Source organism: Scleropages formosus, chromosome 22 (assembly GCF_900964775.1).
Source record: "Scleropages formosus chromosome 22, fSclFor1.1, whole genome shotgun sequence".
Classification (NCBI taxonomy): Eukaryota; Metazoa; Chordata; class Actinopteri; order Osteoglossiformes; family Osteoglossidae; genus Scleropages; species Scleropages formosus.
In genome coordinates, this window is record NC_041827.1 from 20,143,721 (window position 1) to 20,165,047 (window position 21,327).

General features: G+C 45.6%; 1 protein-coding gene across 1 annotated transcript in view; it reads left to right on the forward strand.

Moving 5' to 3' along the window:
- shq1 (SHQ1, H/ACA ribonucleoprotein assembly factor) overlaps positions 1-15,337 on the forward strand; it is a 38,835-nt gene extending 23,498 nt beyond the window's left edge. Inside the window, exons 11-12 of the mRNA XM_018734144.2 lie at positions 3,580-3,700; positions 14,577-15,337. Coding sequence (XP_018589660.2) covers positions 3,580-3,700; positions 14,577-15,060 — 605 coding nt within the window. The 3' untranslated portion in view covers positions 15,061-15,337. The remainder of the gene's footprint in view (positions 1-3,579; positions 3,701-14,576) is intronic.
- The last annotated feature ends 5,990 nt before the right edge of the window (positions 15,338-21,327 follow it).

A 21,327-nucleotide genomic window follows, 5' to 3' on the forward strand; every position in this document is an offset into this window, starting at 1 on the left:
TACAATAGATAAGGTCTGCTGCCCCAAGTTTGAGCTCTGGTCTAAGTGTGAGTGATAAGAGTGACATGCACATACAGTAACTCAGTTATGGTCTGCATTGAAACAGACAGTAAACTTCCGTTGAGTTAAATTTCTATTCCAGTTACCGTATTGATTTTTTTTCAGTTTCTGAACTGGCCAAATGCAGTTTTGAAGAGGTCCGGGGGTTGGGGGGAGTCATAGTCATTGACATACATTATTACATCATAGTGGCAGAGCAAGGTAAATGTGTAAGAACAAACTTTTATAAAATGTTTTAAAATCACATTTTTGGAAAAATTGTGAACATCTTGTGAGAGCCAACAAGAGACCAATAACCAGGCATTTAAAGTTTTAAAAAAGGCACTGCTATTTGTTTATACCTTTGTGTTTGTACTTCTCTCAGCTGTCAATCAGTATTTTTCAGTTCAACTTGTCATTGTCAGAAATTTTTTTTTCTCCCCCCCCCCCCCTTTCCCCCCTTCACTCCATGTCCTTCAGGTGAGAAGAGCTGCAAATTTCTGATGGCTTCCTCTTTAAGTTCAAGTTTAGTTTGTCATAGGTACAAGTACCACGTGCAAGTATCATGAAATTCTTCCTGAATGCTTCTCCACACACAATGGACAAAGACAGAGACAATAGAAATACTGCACGCACAAAGCAATGACAACGACAGTGAGTAGTGCAATAGCAATAAATAATGGTAACAGTAATAACGATACCAGTTGACAGCCAGTTAACTCAGAACGTGGGAATGAGCATGCTTAAAGTGATAGTGTAATTTACCAATGTGCTTGAGAGGAGCAGTCCAACTCTAGTTACTAAAGGTAATCACATTGGTTAGTGTTGTATACTCCTACAGCAGTGGGGTAAAAGCTGTTCCTGTACCTAGCAGTGCGGGTTTGAATAGACCTGAGCCGCTTTGCAGATGGCAGAGAAGAGAAAAGTGCTCGTGCGGAGTGACTGTGATCTTTCATGATGCGCGTCATCTTTCTGAGGCAGCATGTGGTGTAGGTGTCCTGTACTGCTGGTTGGTAGCTGTATGCTGATGATTTCCTGAGCTGTTTTGACCACCCTCTGTAGGGCTTTCTTGTCCTGTATGGAGCAGCTGCCACCCCAGGATATAATGCATCCTTTGAGGACGGACTCCACAGCACACCTATGGAAAGTGGTGAGGACTTGTAGTGGACATCCTGGCTTTCTTCAGGAAGTGGAGACATTGATGGGCCTTTTTGATGGTTGATGCTGTGTGCTCAGTCCATGTGAGTTTGGCAGTGAGGGTGACCCCTAGGAATCTGAAGCTGTTGACCCTCTCTACAATGTCCCCTCCTATGTAGATGGGTGCATGAGCCGTATCCTGTTTCCTGAAGTCAATCACCAGCTCCTTAGTTTTAATGACATTGAGAGAGAGGTTGTTGTCCTAGCACCCCTCTCCCAGGAGCTTCACCTCCTTTCTGTAGGCCGTCTCATCGTTGTTGATGATCAGACCCACAATGGTGGTATCGTCAGCAAACTTTATGATGGTGTTGGACCTATGCCTGGCCACACGGTCATGTGTGAACAAGGAATATAGCACCGGGCTCTGGATGCTTTCCTGTGGAGTGCCAGTGTTGAGGGGCAGTGGGGAGGAGGTATTACTGCCAATCCACACACACTGGGGTCTGTTGGTGAGGAAATCCAGGATCCAATTGCACAACGTGGTACTCAGTCCCAGCCCTAGTAGTTTGTGGATAAGCTTTGTTGGGATGACAGTGTTAAATGCTGAGCTGTAGTCTACAAACAATAGCCTTGCACAGCAATTTTTATTATCCAGGTGAGACAGAATGGTGTGAAGTGTGTGTGTGATATTACGTCTTCAGTAGATCTGTTGTGGCAGTAGGCAAACTGCAGTTGGTCCAAAGTGTCTGGGATGGTGTCCTTAATGTGTCCTAGCACCAGCCTCTCAAAGCATTTCATTGCAGTGGGGGTCAGTGCCACTGGGCGATAGTCATTAAGGCAGCTCACTTTGTTTTTCTTAGGAACGGGGGTAATGGTGGTGTTTTTGAAACTGGTGTTAAATATGTCCATGAACACAGCAGCCAGTTGTTCGCTGCATGTTTTTAAAACTCGCCCTGAAATTCCATCCAGACCAGCAGCTCTGCGGATGTTGACACAACTAAAGGTTTTTCTCACTTGTGCTATAGAGATGGTGAGACTGGCATCATCATGCAGCACAATGGGGATTCGCACCGGGAGGGGTCTTTGTTCTTGAACTTGAAGCGGCCATAAAACGCGTTCAGTTTGTCAGGGAGAGATGGAGCAGCACCTGTCAACGTCCGCATCTGTGGTTTATAATCTGTGTATATGTTTGGATTCTCTGCCACAGCCTACATCCATCTTGAGTGCGGTTAAACTCTGATTCCACCTTCCTGCTCTATTCCCGTTTCATGCTGGCGATGGCTTTGCGAAGCTCGTACTTGCTGCTCTTGTACACGTCCGTGTCTCTGGACTGAAACGCGCAAGTTCATGCGCGGATGTTATTTCGGATTTCGGCGGTTATCCACGGTTTTTGGTTGGGTAATGAGCGGGCTGTTTTATGTGGTATGCAGACATTTACACAGTACCCGATGAAGTCTGTGACCACTGTGGCATACTCGTCCAGATTGAAGGATGAGTTTCCTGTGTTTACCGTGGTGGTTTGCTATATTTCATGTACTGCATTGACAATGGCATTTTTAAGTTTAGAATTAAGCTGTGTGTATTTAAATGGGCCAAAAGATTATTTTTTTTTCTTCTCTGTCCATAGAAATGCAAGTCAAAAGGTAATATCACACCATTCAAATGTATCTATACATTTATTTATTTAGTAGACGCTTTTCTCCAAAGCGATTTCCAGTGAACGCTATGTAGTGTTATCAGCTTATTCACCAAGGTGACTTACACTATTTACACTACTTGCAATAGGTCACTCATCCATACATCAGTGGAACACACACACTCGCTCTCTCTCTCACTTATATACTATGGGTGAACCCGAATAGCATGTCTTTGGAGTGTGGAGGAAACCTGAGCACCCAGAGAAAACCCACAGAGACAACATGCAAACTCCACACAAACTGAGCAGGGATCGAACCCATGTCCTCTCATACCACCTAGGCATCGTGAGACAGCAGTGCCAGTTTGTGTGGGTGGGTGGGTAGGGAGTGTCTCATCAGCTATTTTTACTATTAGTAGACTTTTGGATTTGTAGCTAAGTCAGGGTAATATTTCTTGAGCATTGACTAGTTTTGGATTAGGACATTGCCAGCCAGCCCCTCCCGTCCCTAGTCTGTAGGTTTTCTCTACCTTGGCTTTACATTATGTCTTGTTTTCCTAGTCAATATGTAGCTCACAATCTCCTCCCTTGCCTTTCTTTGTGTTAACATATAGGCAGTGTAACAGATTATTCAATCTACAGAACTCTTCCCTGCATCTTGTCAGAAAATCTATGCATTGTATGAAACCTGAAAACTGAAAAGAATTTCTTTGTTGTTGCCCTTTCTGGTAATAATGATTGTTTTTATTGATTTAATTCTCCTGCAGGGAAAATCTGTGTCCTTAAGTGCCTGTTGGACATCCACAAAATCTTCAGAGAGAATGACCCTGCCTACATTCTGAATGACCTCTACATCACTGACTACTGTGTGTGGATTCAAAGGGTCAAGTAAGTCCAGACCCCCCTCCCACACCAGGCCCTGTGGCACCCGTCTTCATGTAAACAGTGCCAGTAGGAATTAGTTTGAAGCCTGCAGGTAAGAGGATTAGATGGTAGTCGCTTGTCACAGTATGGGTCCTTGACTGACTCGGCTGTTTGGAGATATAATCTACCTGTACTCATTCTCCTGTGGAGAAGTTGTTGACACAGAGACTCTCTGTTCTGATTGTTTGCTTTTTACCTTGTGTGACTGAGATCCTGAAATCCTAATGGTTTGTTTGAGACCTCTTTGTTGATAAGCGCAACTGTTACTGCAAAGGGAGTGTTGTACTTTTAGCCCCCCTGTGTCTGTCTGGGTGCATGTCTCCGTCTTTGTGCACATTTGCTGCATTCCTCTGCTCATTTTCAGCAAAAATGTCATTGCATTGTGTCTCCTGCCTCACCAGTGTTCATTTTTTCTAATTGCTTGCATGTTTAAAAAGGGAGCGCGCAAGCACATAATTCAAGAATGAGGTATGTTCTCCTCTTGCCTGGGTTTCCGCCAACTTGTGTGTTTGCCTGTAAGAGGTCCAGTTGAGAAATGTGTGCCTGATGTTGTAGGCTCTGAGCCCAGATGCAGAAGCGATAAAAGGACTGCAGGGATTTGGGGCTTTTTTTTTTTATTATTATTATTTCTTTCCCTGATTTGGGAAATTCAGGATTTTTTGGAACGAAAATGCCTTGACATCAAGTTAATGATGCATTTGCAGAAATCACTGTGGTATAACCTTGCATTCTTCTGTAGGGTACTGCATTCTATGAACTGTACTGTGGCATTGTGTAGTTTTGTACAGTTCCACAGTGCTGTGTTGTATGGTACGATATTGCAGTGGTACTGTTCATTATGGTACCAAAGCCCGCATGCTGGGAGAGACGGTCAGTCTGCCTGACTGAGACAAGGAGATGGAAGAGCAGAAGGTTGTTTGAGGTTGGCTGCCCTTCCATCTGTTTCTCTGGGATGTTTGGGCTGAATCTTGGCATGAGTTCACCAGGTGCTGTGTAGCGTTCTCAGACAAGCCTGCATTGACCTCTGAAGCAACAAACATGATCTTGCATCTCCGTTCGTGGAGTTCCCATTAACATTAGTATTTATTAATTTGTCTTGCACTGCACTTTATCGAGGAATATGTCTTGAGCTGATACAGTAAAAATTACCCAGCTGTATAAATTGGTGAATAAATGAAAGTAGCTTGCTATACAAACCTCCCAACTTGCACACCAGAAGATGTTTATTATTTAAATGATTAAGGTGTATTGTTTTTAGGCTATGTAGCTTGTACATGAATCTTTTTTGGAAGTCTTTCATGAACTCCATTTGTCTTCGTTTTGCTTTGTCATCTTTTGTTTTCCCAAGGCAGCTTTAAGGACTGACCAAGCAGCGTGATGATTTCTTGATGTGATTTGAAAGATTGTTTGGAGTAGGCTCGGCTGTTTGTTAGATGCGCGGTGAGGTCTTTAAGGTGTAATTTCACTGGTGCTGTATCATCAGTCATGTGTGGGTTACTGTGACTTCAGGGATATGATATAATCCCAGTGGTCATCATAAAAAGAGCTGATCATATTTGCTCACTCCTTGATTTACGCAGCCTTTAAGGGCCACGCTGCCATTTGCGTTCTCGAAGTCTGCTTGTCCACTGGGACATTCCTCTCAGATTTACAGCAACATTAAGACTTCAGCATGATTTAAACCCCTAGGCTGTCCATACCACTGTAACAGACGGCGAATGGAGCAGAAAGCATTTCTCAAAATGAGGGCAGAAAGACGGGGATTTAAATGGAAGAGCAAAGGAACGTGAGCCCAGCTACCTGCCCAGTACCTGTCTGTCACAAAGATGGCAAGCTGTGGTGCTGGTCTTTACTCCCTCACAGAAGTTGGTTCTGTGGAGAAGAGGTGCTTCAGTTGCCATTCTGAAGAAAGGTTTTTGAAAGTACTTATATGAAGGTAAGATGGTTCAACTGGATCCCATTAGTGTGACAGATTTGCACCTTGCAGTTTTTTTTTTTTATTATTTATTATTTTTTAAAACCCACTGTATTAAAGGGGGGGGTGTGGTGGCGCAGTGGGTTGGACCGGGTCCTGCTCTCTGTTGGGTCTGGGGTTCAAGTCTCGCTTGGGGTGCCTTGCGACGGACTGGCGTCCCGTCCTGGGTGTGTCCCCTCCCACCTTACGCCCTGTGTTGCCGGGTAGGTTCCGGTTCCCCGCAACCCCGTATGGGACAAGCGGTTCAGAAAGTGTGTGTGTCTGTGTGTATTAAAGGGTGGTTGTCCTTTAAACATCCAGTTGCTCACCTCTGTTCGTGATCCCCACTCCCCCTTAACAGGTGCCAGGATGCTACGTTAAAATATAACTAAGTTGTGTAAGCCATGTCTATAAAGTTTTATAAAAGCTTTGCCTGTAATTTTATCCAGCCTTTTTACTTGGTGCTAAAAGGATTTTTTCCCCCCCCCCCCCTTTAAGAATTTTTTTTTCCTGAAGGACAATTTGTGGAGACCACTTTGTGATAAGTGTGTAGCTTCGTTATGATTAAAGATGGAGTGAATCTCGCAGCCCTTTCCATTTCAGTCAGACGCCTGCTTCCCTTGGAGCTCAGATCAGAATTAATCAAGACCTTCCATGCTCGATGACTTGCTCTGAAGTTTCTCACTTTTTGGCCAGTTTAACCCTTAAAGTGGCTTCAAGAATGAAATGGTTACTCGTCAGCCATGGTGCAGCAATACACTTGACAAACATCATAACATCACAAAACATAGAACAACGGGAGGTGATCGAGTGGCAATCAGTTATCAGATGGTATGAAACTAGATAGATGTAGTCTGGGTATATGTATCTGAACAATGCAGAAGCTACCTAACTAGGTAAATACACACACACGTTGTCTGAAGCCGCTTGCCCCAAGCGGGGTCATGGCGAGCCAGAGCAGAACCCAGCAACACGGCGCAAGGCTGTAGGGGGGAGAGGACAGACCCAGGATGGGACACCAGCCCATCACAAGGCACCCCAAGCAGGACTCGAACCCCAGACCCACCAGAGAGCAGGACCCGGTCAAACCAACTGTGTCACTGCGCCCCCCCCCCCATAACTAGGTAAATATATAATTAATTAAAATGTCCAGCAGTTAAACAGCACCTGCTTGTTTGACACTTCAGAAAGATAGAATGTGGAGTCAGGTACTGCTTGCGCTCATGTTAGTAATTGCGCTTTACTAGTAGAGTTCTCTGTTGTTTAGTAAATTATAGCTTCCTTCTCAGCACACAAGTGAAACAAAATTATTAATGCATGTACGTATTTAAAAATTAGTAAAGGATAACCTTAATCTATTATTTATTGTAAATGAAAACTTACCCTAAAAATATGTAATAAATAATGAAATTCTGAGTATTTAAATGCCTGTCTTATGATGCAACTGAGTACTAATGTGGCATCTGTTGTAACTTTGCTTCTAGAAGCTATGAGTGATCATTCTAGCAGTCTTCAGAATGTTGTCTTGCAGTGTGCCATTCTGGCAATCTTAACTCCAACCGTCAGCATGACTTTAAGACTTGCATTACTTCAGTCTCTCATCTTTGAACTATTAGGGACTGTCGGGAGCGCTGCAGAAACAGTACATGTTTGAATTGTTGGATTGTAAAATTTGTGTTCCTCAGACATGAGGCTGTCACAGGACCTGAAAGTTATCAGGGCCATAGATGATAGATGGGGTCTGAAGAGGAGAAGGCTAGCATTATGGGGGTCCTACAGATCAGTCGTTCAACTAGAATTAGTGTAATAAGTAGGTGGATGGTTTTGCAGACAGTTCTGTTACAGCTGGAAGGATCTTCGCTAGTGTTCTACATGGTTGATAGCCATTGTACTTTGCGATCTATAAACCTTTTTATGGCAAGTGTTTCAGGTAGTTGTGTACAACATACATGCTGCAGAACATGATGAAAAGGCCTTTTTTAATCCAAGTCCACTTTTAATGTTTGTTTCCCAGAATGTCCAGCTCCCTCATATTGTGATACTCACAATATTACTGTGTTACAGTAGGGGTTTAGTTACATTATTTGAATATTTCAAACAAACCCCAGGCAATTATGTTGTGCTTCATATTATTTTAAAGACTTGATTTCCCCCCCCCAAAAAAAGTCATCCACCCCCTATGATCATGGCACAGAATTGGCATTTTGTGAATGTCTCATCAGTAATGCTTTTGCAACACTGACTGAACATCCTCTAAGGGTCCGTGAAGGGTGCGTTGCATAAAGAGGTGGTATTGTTGTTCTGTAAATGTGCTGTGCACTGAAACAACTGTTCTAAATACAGTAAACTTGGAGCTGTACTAGTTTAGCTTCCTTTTGCTACCATAGTGCAGATGGAGGGTCAGCCACACTGTGTGTGTGTGTGTGTGTGTGTGTGTGTGTGTGCGCATAGAGTGACTCTAGGAGAGTGCAGTGGTCAGGTGAGTGCAATTTAACAAAAGTTTGTCACGAAAAGGTATCTTTCTTTTTTTTCTTTTTTAAAAAGCAGATTGAGAATTGCTGGTATGATCAAGTTGACCAGATGGAGTTTACGTAACTTGTATAAACCATGCGTGATGCTATCATGTCAATATGGACTAAAATCTCTGAGAACTGTTTCTAGCACCTTGTTGAATCTATGCCACGAAGAATTAAGACAGTTCTGAAGGCAAAAACGGGTCTATCCTGGTACTAGCAATGTGTACCTAATAAAGTGGCCGGTGAGTGTATATTAAACTATTTGAGCAGACGATCTCAAATCCAATTTAAAACTAGAAACTATGACTTTGGTCAAAGGTAGACCACAGCTTTTCTGTCGCTTTTTTTTTTTTTTTTTTTTTTTTTTTGTTAGCAAGGCATTTAAAAAGGGCAATTTTAGCGATTAGATATAACAGGTCCCTCTCCCTCTGTTGAGACATTGAAATAATTGCAGTATTCTGTATTTTTCTTATTGCCGCATTACATGAGTTTAGATGTTAATGCAGTGTATTGAACTAGCTGCGATGTAATATAAACAGAAATGCTTTCTCTCTTCTCAAATATTTTTCCATTCCATATCCTGTTTTCTACACACCCCTTTTGGGGTCAGCTGAAACTTCCTGGAAATCTCTCCGATTAAGTGGAGAGAGGTCTAAGAAGAGGAAGCCCACCCTGTGACAAACTTTGCTCTCCATGTTGTACTGCCCATGGTAGTGCTTGACGGGGCTTGGTTGATGTGCTGGACTCCCTCTGGAGACTGCAGTAACCCTGAGGCTCTATCAGGCTTTGTGGTTCTTGTCACAGATATGTGCTTAAGTCTTGCCACCAACTTTAAAGCCATGCAAATGTAATATGAGCTGTAGGAACAAAATGGATATAGACTGCTTTTAAAAATGTTATTGATCTCGAAAGAAATGGCAGAGGTCTGTTAGTTGGCAGTGTTAACAGCTATGGGATGAAAACATTTCTGATCAGAGTGAAAGTGCTATTCTTTCCTCTTACATATTTCTCTGTGTTAGTGATGTATTATTAAATACAGTAGTGTCGCAGTTCCACTGTACTGATTGCCTCCTGTTCTGTACAGGTGATTATTTGGCAGTACATCAGAAAATCTGAAAATTAACCCTCTACTGTCCTTTGACTGTAAACCTTTCTCCCATGTTGGTAACTTGCTTAATTATTGACTGAGTGACAAGTTCCCTGAGTACTCGCATTGACAGAAGTACACATCTGAACTTTTTTGTTATAAATTGAAGATGTTGGAAAAAATTCCTTGAGCAATATGTTCCCTAAACCAGCATGACTAATGGAAGATTGAGGTAGATGGTGGCAAAATCCTATTTTTAGCGAAGGTTTAATTCATAATCTGAACTCTTCCTGGCATCGTGGCCTTTGTGCTGGTATAGTATGCGAGAGACAGAGCCTGCCATGTTTCAGTATATATCAACAGGAGAGTGATGGAGAACTGCTCTGCCTCCAGTGTTCCTGCAGACTTCGGAGTCCTTCTGAGATGAAGGGGTCTTATTCTGGAGTGCGCTGCCCTTCAGGAAGAGGAGAGTCCAGTTTCTTTCCCACGTACGCTGTACCCAGATGTGTGTTCCCTGTGTTCTCTGCAGGGGTGAAGTAGGTTCGGCCTCAGCGGGAGGCTCAGTAGAGGTCTTCCATGGTTATCCTTTGCGTCTTCCTACCAGCAGCAAAACTTGTATCTGCATACTCCAAAATTTCTCCTGGGAGGTCTTTCAGGAGTGGTGGTGAGGAACCCAGGGGCTTGGTTGGACATTTAGCTGATTTTTGGCAGAACTTGGAGAGCCAGTGTGAAACCTGGGGTACAGCTGTATTACAAAAAAAAAGAAAAAAAGTGCACCCTACAGGGGCTGGAATTACTAGGAGTAATAAAGGGGGAATGGCTCCTTCTATTACTCAAAGTGATTAAGTGTTTAATTGTAATGAAGGCAGTTTGAATGCGTCAGATTCTCTGCGCAGCTTGTGTACGTTCTGCTTGTGTTGTCATGGGTTTTCTCCAGTATAAAGACTTTAATGGAAAAACCCATTGGTAAACCACCTAATGTGAAAACCATGCAGATAGTCACCATGAGTTGAATTTGACGCAGTACTTCTGGTATTACCGAAATACCACATCTGATTCAATAAACAAATACATCATCACCAGGGTCACACAGGAGAAGTTCCAGGTGTTGTGCTTCTTTGCTTTAGACCAACTAACTGTCATTGGTGATGGAAGCGTTGTCTCAATTATCTATTTCTCTTTTCTTGTGATGGTGCCTACATGCTTCAGTCTTAGTCATGAGTATCATGTATTTTACAGGACCTGACTGTAGCTAAATAGATCACTGGTCTGTGCAGTGTGCCTACTTACTCAGCTGGCCAGTTGACATGAGCTCAAGATCAGTTTGCAAGCAACAAGTAGATGGAAACTTCACAGCTGATACAGAAACCTGTTGAGTACACACATGTTAGGAGCATTAAGAGAGTATAATAGTAGCTGAACTGGAATGGCCCTTTTAGCAACACTATAGTACAAGAGCTTTTTTGTTGTAATACCTGAAAAAATATCTTTCAGGGCAACTTGCTGAATAAATGTATAAACCTCTTTTTATAACTTCATGATGGTAAGGAAACAATGTGTGCACAAACAGCACTAGCAGCAGCACTCAATTTTTAAATTCAGAGGAAAACAACCTTTATTGCCATGTTTATTTTTAGTGCCTCTTTTTGCTTCCACTGCATGTTGAACGGTTTTTGTCCTTGCCCACGTACCAGGACATCCGACATTACATCTTCAGCATGGTCTTACCATTCTTACAAGTGACTGCAAATGTTTTAAATGGTTTCCTCTACAGGTCTCGCAGTGACTGTTTAAACCTTTGTGGTATGGGACACCAGTTTTAAAGTGTTTGGTCCTGGTTTTCTTTCTGTTTCACACATGTTGCAGCCTCTTTGTGCGTTTCATTGCACCTGGAACTTGTCCCGTCCAAGTTCGGTGATGCTGTTTGTGTTCTGTGTGATCGCCGTCAGACTTTGTGAGTGTGGGAGGATGTGTTTCCAGAACCAGACTCAGTCTTAATCTGATTCACTCAACTGGGACGATGGGCCTCACATGGTTCAAGTGCCACAGGTTGCATTGCCAAGGGAGTAGGATCCCCACAAAACTTGAAGGTTCATGCTTCATTATCCTGCTGTGCTCTGTCACAGTGCATACGGCATGCAGGCCTTCCGGTGGCCTGCTTCCAGATCCAGGAACTGAACAGAGTCTAATGAAATGGTTTCCACATTGCCGTGCTTCAGAGAGTCGGCGAACCTGCAGTCAATTGATTTAGTTTCCACGTAAGACATGTCTGCAATCGACTCTGAGCAAAGCCTTGGAACACAGACCGGAATGAAGCTGTGTAATTAATTAGAGAGGGTTCATCTGGGACTTTAGAATTTGGCATTTGACAATGAAATGCTCTGCAGATGAACAATCATCTGCATCAGTCATACTGAGAAATCTACAAACCTGGGGAACTCCTCCCTCTTATGGGTCAAACCGCAACAGCAGCATCATAATGGCTGATGGTGTAAAACTTATTCCCTGCACAGTAAAAAGGAGCTGAGAATGAGTGAGAGAGCGATACAAGAGCAAGCGCAGCGCCGCAAGGCCGGCTCAGTAATGACTTCCCACTGGGCCAGGGGAACACAGGGGGCTTTGAAGTAATGGTCCCGTCGGAGGTCCTTGCCAACGCCTCTCCAGGAAACTCTGAAGGGCTATGCCAGGGTTCATAGACCTGTGTGAGGTCCACACAGATGCTGGCAATGAGGGTTTATGTGGAGTGTTATGAAGTCTCCATCTGTAGGAGAAGGGTTAGGGTGGTGTGGTGTAGGGGGCTGTTGCCTTTGTTGAGCTGTAGGCTGAATTCAGCACACATGCTTGGTGTTAGGGTTAGTGTTGTCTGCTGTTGTGTATCATACGTTGTAACGTGTTCCTTCTGCAGGCTGAACGGGATGGTGGAGGAGCAGCCACAGGAGTAGCACAGCGTTCCTTTATTGTGTGCCTGTGTGTGCAGGGGTTGGGGGTTTGTCTGAGGAGAGGCCACTTTAGAAAACCAGATAATTAACAGCTTTTGTGTCTCTTCCCTGCCGCCAGCATCCTGGTGGGAAAGTGATTTGAGGCTTCCTCTCAGGACCCTCACTCAGTAAACCGTCCTCTTGACATGCGAGCTGTGGAATGACCTGCCCACTTAGGGCAGGGTAGACAGCATCTCACACACACAGGCATGTAAACAGTACGCATACTGCAGGATGGTTTGTAATCATACCTAGAGTGGCTTTTATGTGATAATTAGATACACCTTTTGTAGAGCAGAAGTATTGTGTTGTAAACGATACAGAATCCTGTTGGCGTTCCTTGTCTAAAGCCCCTCGGTTTCTGAGAGATGAGTTCAGCGATCTAATGCGATGGAGCCCACACTCTGCATGCACCTGTGTGTGTGTGTGTGTGTGTGTGTGTGTGTGTGTGTGTGTGTGTGTGTGTGTGTGTGTGTCTTCCTTACCTCTCTTTAAGGGAATCGGCTCGGTCAGAAGGAGTTGAACCCTCTAGCTCACACGGGTCACCTTGTAATCGCCACAGCGATGCATTCCGTTCTCCTGCATTAACCACGGGTGACCAGAGTTGTAGTCATTTTCAGGCCTCAGAGTTGGGCATCTGTGGCTTCAGATGCATGAATTATGCATGGGTTGGGGCTTACCGCTACGGCAGAGTAATCTCATCTGCACATTGCGGGCATTGAGAGAGGTCATTCATTTACTACTCTAGATCTCTACAGAAGAGTATTTTTCCACAAGGAATGTATTGTTATCATACGGGTGTATAATACTGCTAGTTCTCCTTGGAGCTGAATGGAGTGACGGGAAGTATCACGCTGGTGTGTTTGTGTAAGCGAGCGAGAGACCGAAAGTCCCACGGGTCTAATGAAATAAGTGGCCAGAGCTTGCTTGTTAATTATGTACACTGTGGTACCCAAGGCCTGCTAATCCAAGTGTAAAGACAGGCTAGGGAGACATAAATATTAAAAGGTTAAATTGTCACCTTTGTAACCATTTTAACTTATTTCATCTCATTTTGTTTGTCCTTATGATGCTTTGCAGATGCTTTGTATCCACAGTAATGCAGTTTTATTAATCACAGTGAAAAGAATAACCAAATACTCCCTGAAGCAGTGGCTTGTCCTTTTTTGAGACATTACCCTGCAAACATTCAATCACAAATGCAGGTTTTGATTACCTGCACTCCAGTCTCAAAACAAATGCCAAAGTGCACGCTCACCAGGAACATGTCGTGCAGCGAAGCAAAACTCTGTCTCCAGTTGCTGCCATTTCACCTGAGGTAGGAAGAGAATGCATAACATCTCAGCACCTCATACATACCTCACTTGGCCAAGCAGTCCCTGCTGAAATGTTGCATTAGTGGCATACCCATGACAATGTGTTCTTTGTGCCTGGCAACTGGTTTACACTCCTTGAAGAGCATTTATAGCACAACATCTCTGTTCTTAAGCTTTGGTGTGAGATTAGCATCAAAGTGTGCCCTCCCCCCCCACCCACTGCTGCAGCAGAGTGACTTGTCGTAAATCAAATTCTAATTCTTTCTCAGAGTGCTGCTTTATAGTCGCTAAAGTAGATAATGAGCTCCCAACATGCCCTCTGGTAATTACGTTAACATGAGAATGAGACCGCCTCCTCAGTCTATAAAAGCATCTATAAAAACGTATATAAAAGGGTGCGTTTGTTTTATGGGATTGTAATTTGGCGCACATGAGTAGTGTTAAGATGTGGCCAATAGGCATGCTGTATTTGTGATTTTGTCTTATTCCTGCGAGTAGGAAACTGCGTAGGCTCAGGGCGCTCGGGCAGCAGGTCTCCCTGCCTCTGCAGAGCAGATGAAAGGGGAAGGAGATGGTGCCTGTTGTCACGGGAACACTCTGCCCTAATCCACCAAGCTCTTCATCTTCTCTCCTCCCCTGCTGGGAGAGCTCGCTGCAGAATGGGAAGCAGGCCTGTATGTACAGCAGGATGAGCTGCGGCTGAACAGAGCCAGCTTGCCCGCCATGCCATAAAGCAGTAAACACACTGTTGAGCTGAGCCTCGTCTGTTCAAATATTGTTTGTGTCTAGGAAAAAAAGCTGAACTGTCAGCAGGGTGTATGGAGGCTGAATGCGAAGCATAACATGCAGGCAGGCTGTTCTCGACAGATAGTTCAGTTCGTTCTGCTTCTTGACCGTCATCCGTTTCGTGTGTAGCGAGTTGTAGTCGCTGCGATGCCCGACTGCTGCCCTTGTCCTCATTTTTCCCTCCTTTCCTTCCCTGACCACAGGTCGAAGAAAGTGACTGCGCTCGCAGAGCCGCTGAGGAAGGCAGCACTGCGCAAGGTCGATCTGGGACTGGAGCTAGATGAGCTGGAGGCAGCAGCAGTCCTAGCGCAGGAAGAGGAGGAGGGAGGAGATCTGAAGCTGGCTGGAAGCACTTCCCACTCCCTCAGCAGAGCACGATCCAACAGCAGCGGCTCCTCGGAGAAGGAGGAGAGCGAAGACTCTGGATCAGAGGGGACCGACGCAGACGGACCTCCAGAGCCAGCCTCCACCCGCCCGCTCATTGAAGAGCTGGGAGAGAGTGTAGAGGCGGAGCTGAGCATCTCTGAGCCACTGTCCAACACTGATAGGGAAAAGACGAAACCCCCAGGTCCACAGGGCACGGAGGCACAGCCACACACAGCCTCAACAAGGACCTTGTTAGAGGTGCATCTACACAGAAACCCACTGCTAATTGTGGAGGCATCCGAGGACACGGAGGATGACTGAGTGGAAGGGAACAGGAACAGAGACTCAGGAAAGCAAGTGGGACAGAGGAAAAGGTGTTTTACAGTAAAATGTTTACCCTTCCGTGCTTCTTATCTGTGATGAAACAAATGGTATAACGTCATGTTTTCAGGGAAATCTGAATAACTGTCATTTTTGGTCTTGCATTTCGAAAACACCGTGGATTCTTTTTTTGGTTTCTGTGAACACAGGAGCTGAAACCATTTTACTGTTTGGTATGCTGTGATTTTGGTTTCCAAAAGTTTTTTTTTTTTTTTTTTTTTTTTTTCCCTCCCCCCTCTCTCTCTCTGTGATTTAAATTAAAAAAAAAAAAAAAAAAAAAAAAAGCACTTATGAAGAATCACTTATTGAACTGTGTATATGTGTAGAATTTCTGGAGTTTATTTTTGTACGAGAGTATGGTTTATGGTCCCTTTATACATATGTCTCATGAATTTGTGTTGTATGAGGTAAGTGAAACTGCTTTTCCTGTCTGTTCTACTGATTGATGGACATCACGGTAGATTACCACGTTTATTTTTGCATGCCCATTTCCTCGTGAGTGAGATGAAGGCTAATGAGAGATAAAGGCAGCCGGCTGTTGACAGGAAACGTTGCCCTCCCCCGACACCAAACCCTGTTCCTGAGACGTTCAGCCACCAGCTGTTGTGAGTGTTGCTGCTGTCCTGCTGATAAGAGATGTCTGTCCCAGCAGGGTGACCGGTGGACATGTAAGGGCCAGTTCTGCAGATTGGTAGTGACTAAAATTGTGAGCATGAAACACGCTTTTGGTTACCTTTCCAGGCGTTTGCTGCCATCACTCCCTCCCCGAGCAATCCCCTGTGACAGTAGTGACACACACCCATAAGCGCAGGGTGTAAGTGTCCACCCTCTTGGTCTGCTTCATTCTGGCATCCTGTCTCCCAGCATGACCCACAGTGCTGGAGTACTGCCTGCTGCAGCTGTGCCTGGCATAGGGAACAGCTGGGAGGACATGTGAAAGGCAGTCATTGATGATGCTGGCAGTGGCACACGGCAGGAGTGATTGATTCGTCTGGCCTGAATGGGGACGAAGGGGGCTGTCTACGCTGTTCACCACTGTCATCTCCGCAGCCTCCGGGCCGGGGGGAAAACAAACAAGGAGGCACATGTCAGGCAGACAAACGGGTGCGCTCTACTGCGCGGCACTGCGCTCCCAACTACATGATGCGTAGGAGGCACAGGTGCAGAGCGCAGCCCCTCTGTGCGGTCACCTCTGCTGCAACACGACCTTGACTGGGATAAATGGCACCATGTACCTCTGCTCCAGAGTGCTACAGGAACTGCTGTCTTTTCAGCTAGAGCTCTTCAACAGCCCTGCAGAGCTTAAATCATCTGGGTATCAGACTGAACATTTCTGTAGACCACTGGAAAGTGCTAAAGGAGTGTTTCCTGGACATTTTTTGCACTTTGTGGTTGTGGCCAGGATTGCGAGAAGAGGACAGGCGCTCATTAGACAACCCTGTCTTAGGCCATTCGGGGGTCGCTCCCGGGCCTGTCCTGTGGCATGAGTGCTCTCTGCAGAAGGACACAACTAGATGTGACCAGGGCCTTTTTCTCAGTTTGACATTTCCAAGGTTCTGCTGTTGAAGACTGATCTGATTATCAAGTACCTGAAAAGCACGAGAATCCTCCCTCCCCCAAATACGCATACACACCTATGTGGCTGCTGACCCCCTCCTGCCCACACATGTCCATCTGCTCTTCAGAAGTGTCAGTTGTGACTTCAGGACACAGTATGGAATCCCAGCCCACTACTGAGAGCTGCCAGGGGGTCACTGCCCCCCCCTCTCAGGGTTTATACATTTGGTGATACTGTTCCATGTTGTCATTTTTCATCCTGGAGCACACTCCATGCTTTCCATCAGAGAGCCTCCACAAAGCTCTCGACAAGAAGTCCGAAGTTGTTACTGAAGGAGCGTGTGGTCATGTCAGTAGAGCCAATTCTGTATCATCCTCAGAAAGTTCATGTCAAATGTCTGCATTGATTTTTTTTTTTTTTTTTTTTTTTTTTTTTTTGTACTGCAGCTATTGCTTAGTGAAAAGGAAAGGTCTTACTTCATAAACCTCAAAAGCAGGTGCACTTACTCTGGTGGAGATACTCAAGGTATGATTGAACTTTTCGATGGTGGTCGTGGTTCTTGGTTTTTAACCAGTTGTTTTCACCGGCTACAGATGGACTCTTCTGTTGGGCTTTAATCTTCTGTGATGTATTTCCTCTGCAGAGGTCAGTTCATCCTGTCCTTCCCATGGAGCCCTACAATGGGCAACTTTAAGGTTTCCTCAACAATCCCATTTGTGAATAGCCTTCTGGGAGACCTTTCCTTGTTGAGGAAGAAACTGCCTTTTCTAAACCTTCCTTTTTAGTCTGAGCCATTCCTGCTCATAATCAAAAATGTGCGCAATTTGTGGGCCCAACTGAATGTCCTCTTAACACGCAGCAATGTTTGTGAATTATTCAAGGGGTAAATCTTACACTTTATATGCTAAACTGGGTGAACAAAAGTGCATTTCACAAGGACAAAGTTATGATGTGGACGTAGAGCTCACTGTGAGGAACTGATTTGAAGGCTAAGAATATATCCTGTTAATATCTGTTTCATGTTACTGTTTACTACAGTGTACAGCTGACATTGAAACACTGTCTTAAATTAATGTGGGGATGATGGGGGTGGGGATAATGGTCCAGTTATCCACTGAAAGAGAAACCTGAGATGGCTTACTTTTTAAAAAAAAAAAAAAAAAAAAAAAAAAAAAAAAAATTCTGGGTCTCCTTCCTGAAAGGCAAAGGGATTCCGGTGCTTAAAAAGATTAATAGCCCACCCCACCCCACCGAAAGCATGAATTAGTACGTCTCCAGGGTCCAGCTCCTCCACCGTCTGTGCAAATAGTTTCTGTCCGCCGTTTTTCCCAGATCCTCCTCAGCCCAGCGTGAATTTCCAAGGGATCGGTTGTGCCCGGCAGCTCGTGTGCAGGGGGAGCAGCAGCAGCAGGAAGAGCCTCGATTCAACTCTCCCTCCTCTCCCAGTGAGCTCTGTTACCGAAATTGAATTCCTCTTGAGTCCCGACCAATCGTTTGCATGCGGGGCCATCATCAGCTGCTCTTGTGTTTCCTCTGGGTCCCCCAGAACCACCCTAAAGACAGTGACCGCAGGTGCTCTGGTGGAGCCGAGTCCTGTCCGAGGTTCTTCCCACCTTCAGCGCTGTGCTTTCCAGGACAGGCCCCAGGGCAGCCGAGAGCCGATTGGATAAACCGTTACTGAGACTAAAGATAAGACTCCTGGGAGAGTGGTGTGTCAGCTGCAGGCTCTCATCTCCTTGGTGCTGAACAAAAAAGTGAGAAATTGAACGCTTATGTCAACAGCTAAGAAACAAGTTAATTTCTGAAGAGCTGCTCAGCGAGGGGCCACAGTGCTGCCTCCAGGCCAGCGTACACTGGGCTGGTCTCTGCTGTTGACACGCGTGTTTGCCTTTTTAATGGTCCTCTTCTGTATTTACAGCGTGACACTTCCACAAGCGTGTGGATCGCAGGTGGTTCCTGGGCATCAGTGGGAACTGCACCGTGGGTCGGCGTGGGATCACATGGGACCAGGTACTCCTCTCTCGCATCTCTGCTGCCCACTTGTAGCTCAGTAGAGGTGTGTGAAATGTGGCTTCTTTCAAATCTTCACATTGATTCATCTGTCTGACACTTTCCTCCAAAGCAACTTACCGTGTTAAGCTTCTTACACTGATTTACCCATTTATACAGTTGGTATTCTACTGGAGTTATTTTAGGGCAAGTACCTTACTCGAGGGTACAGTCACAGTAGGTGAGATTTGAATCGGCAGCCTTTGGATCTAAAGGCAGCAGATCTAAGCACCGCACAATTAACCCCCCCCCCCCCCCCCCCGATGTTCAGTTTTAAGGAAGTATATGTTGAATGGAGAGTTTCCTCATGTTCACCGCAGTGCCACTTGCGAGTAATAGGCGCTCATTTCGTTGCTTGTCTGTGAGCCGCTCAGATTAGTTGTGTGTGTGTGTGTGTGTGTGTAGGTGTAGGAAGGAGGAGACTCTTCTCTTTGTGCTAGAACTTGGCAGGAGGAACCCAATGAGTCACTTAAGCTGAGCTGCTGCCCGAAAGCGACGTCAGGCGTGCGGCTGCCAGCGCCGCGGCTCCATACCCATCGTCCCCCGTAAGGCGCGACAGCGCACATCCTGGGGATCCCTCAGTGCGGAGCAACACTGACGACGCAGCGGTGTGCTGCGGAAGCACAACTGTGCGTTCACCTTCCCCCACGCGAACGCGAGACCTTGACGGCCTTCCCTCCCTCGCTTGGCTCCGCCCTCTCTGCGCCTCACATCGTGAGCCATTTTGGAGGTGAATCATCGCAAGGAGTCCCGAGTTACGAAGGCGGCTCTGCAAGGGGGGCTTCAAGCAGCTTGGGCTTCTATTGCACATGGTTGCAGTTAGAAGAAATAAACGCGCTGTTCCCCCGGTCTCAAAGTTTCCCTCCGCTGAAGGGGTGGTTTATGAGCGAGCAGCAGCAGAAATAGGTGAGCTCCAACATACCAGTTGATTACTTTGCTTTTTGACACTGACCAGATTTTGCTGTGCGGAGTCTGTGCCGAATGAAAGTTTTTACCACTTTACATGTGTTTACCTCACACACGTGTCCAAAACGTTACAGCATCACAATGATTTACCCATTTATAGTGATTTTTACTTCATCAATTTAGGCTACGTGCCTTAATCCACAGCAGACGGTGATTTGAACCAACATCCTTCAGGGGCAAGGTGGCGGCTCTAAGCATTATGCCGCCATACTTTCGTCGTTTTCATGGTGGTGATTCCAAATCTGCACAGGCTTTTCTCCAGGGTGTTACGGGGGCTCTTCTGTCAGACTGATTTCTGCCCACTGAACGAATGCTCTCTGAGCACCGTCTGGACCTGCCATCGCCATGCAGTACAGGTGACGGCGTTCATCCCAGCAGCGCCCACTAGACGCCCACTAGCTGCTGGAGACCAGAGGAAACATCATCTCCCCAGTTGTTCATCTCTGGTCTGACTGATGAGCTCTACAGAAAGACATGCATATTTTTTTCAAATGCATTGCATTGCTTAGGACAGCAAGTCATCAGTGTCACTGTTCAGGCTGCTGGGTTTTTCTTTGCATCTGCATTGAGTGTAACACCCTGCCAAAAAAAAAAAAAAATTGCTGGTATCCATGTCCCACTGTCCACACCATGTCCATAGTGCACTGATTTATAGGGTTTGATGTGGTGCTCTGGTGCCATGCTGAGGATGGAGGATGTCCAGAAGGAATGGGTACTTTTGTGTGCAGCAAGAGGCATAATGGTTAGAACTGCCACCCCCAAAACCCGGAGGTCACAGGTTCAAATCCCACCTCTTCTTGTAGTACCTTTGATCAAGATACTTACCCTGAAGTGATAAGAGAAAAATTGCCTTGCTCTTGAGATGGGGGGGGGATAGTTGTAAATAGCTTTGGGGAAGAGCATGAGCTGAATAAATGTAAAATAATAAATATAAATGTGCAGAGGGCCCAGGCTGTCACCGCAGTGGACATCTCCATCTTGCCGTCGTGAGGAGTTGTAGGGCACTTCTCTGAGACACGAACGATGGGAGGCGGGGAGCTGGATTTCTGCCCGCATCCTATTAGCAGCAATCCACCAGCGTCCGCAGATGAGGTGACACCGAAGATGTGTCAAACCACAGAGCCTCGCTCCACCTCTGTGTGTCTGCGGCGTCCCGGAGAGCCCTTGTCCATCAGCTCAGGATTAGAGAGAGTTGCGTGGGAACGCCAGCGAGCCAGAAGAAACTGTTCTCCACCTCCTCGCAGTATGTAATGGGAACATGATGGCACAGTTACAGTCACTCAAAAATAACATGTGCTTCTTGTGGAGGGCGGGTGGGCGCGCGTGTTGTTGCTGAACACTTATGTTTTGTACGGTATTTCTGTCGCCATGCTGTCATGTAAACAGCACTCGTATGGTTACAAAGTGGAAGTGGTGCCGCTGGTGCGTCTGTACCTTGGCTGTGAGATTGTACTTGGCTTTGAATCCGATTTAAGATGTGAGGAGTTTGCGTGTGTTCCCCATGTTCGCGGTCCAAAAACATGCGAAAGATGGTAGCGGGAAACCTTTTCTTACCACGAAGACCATGCAAATGATTGCAGTGAGTCGAATTTAACTTGACCGCACTCACCCCTACTCTTTGTACAGGTGATCCT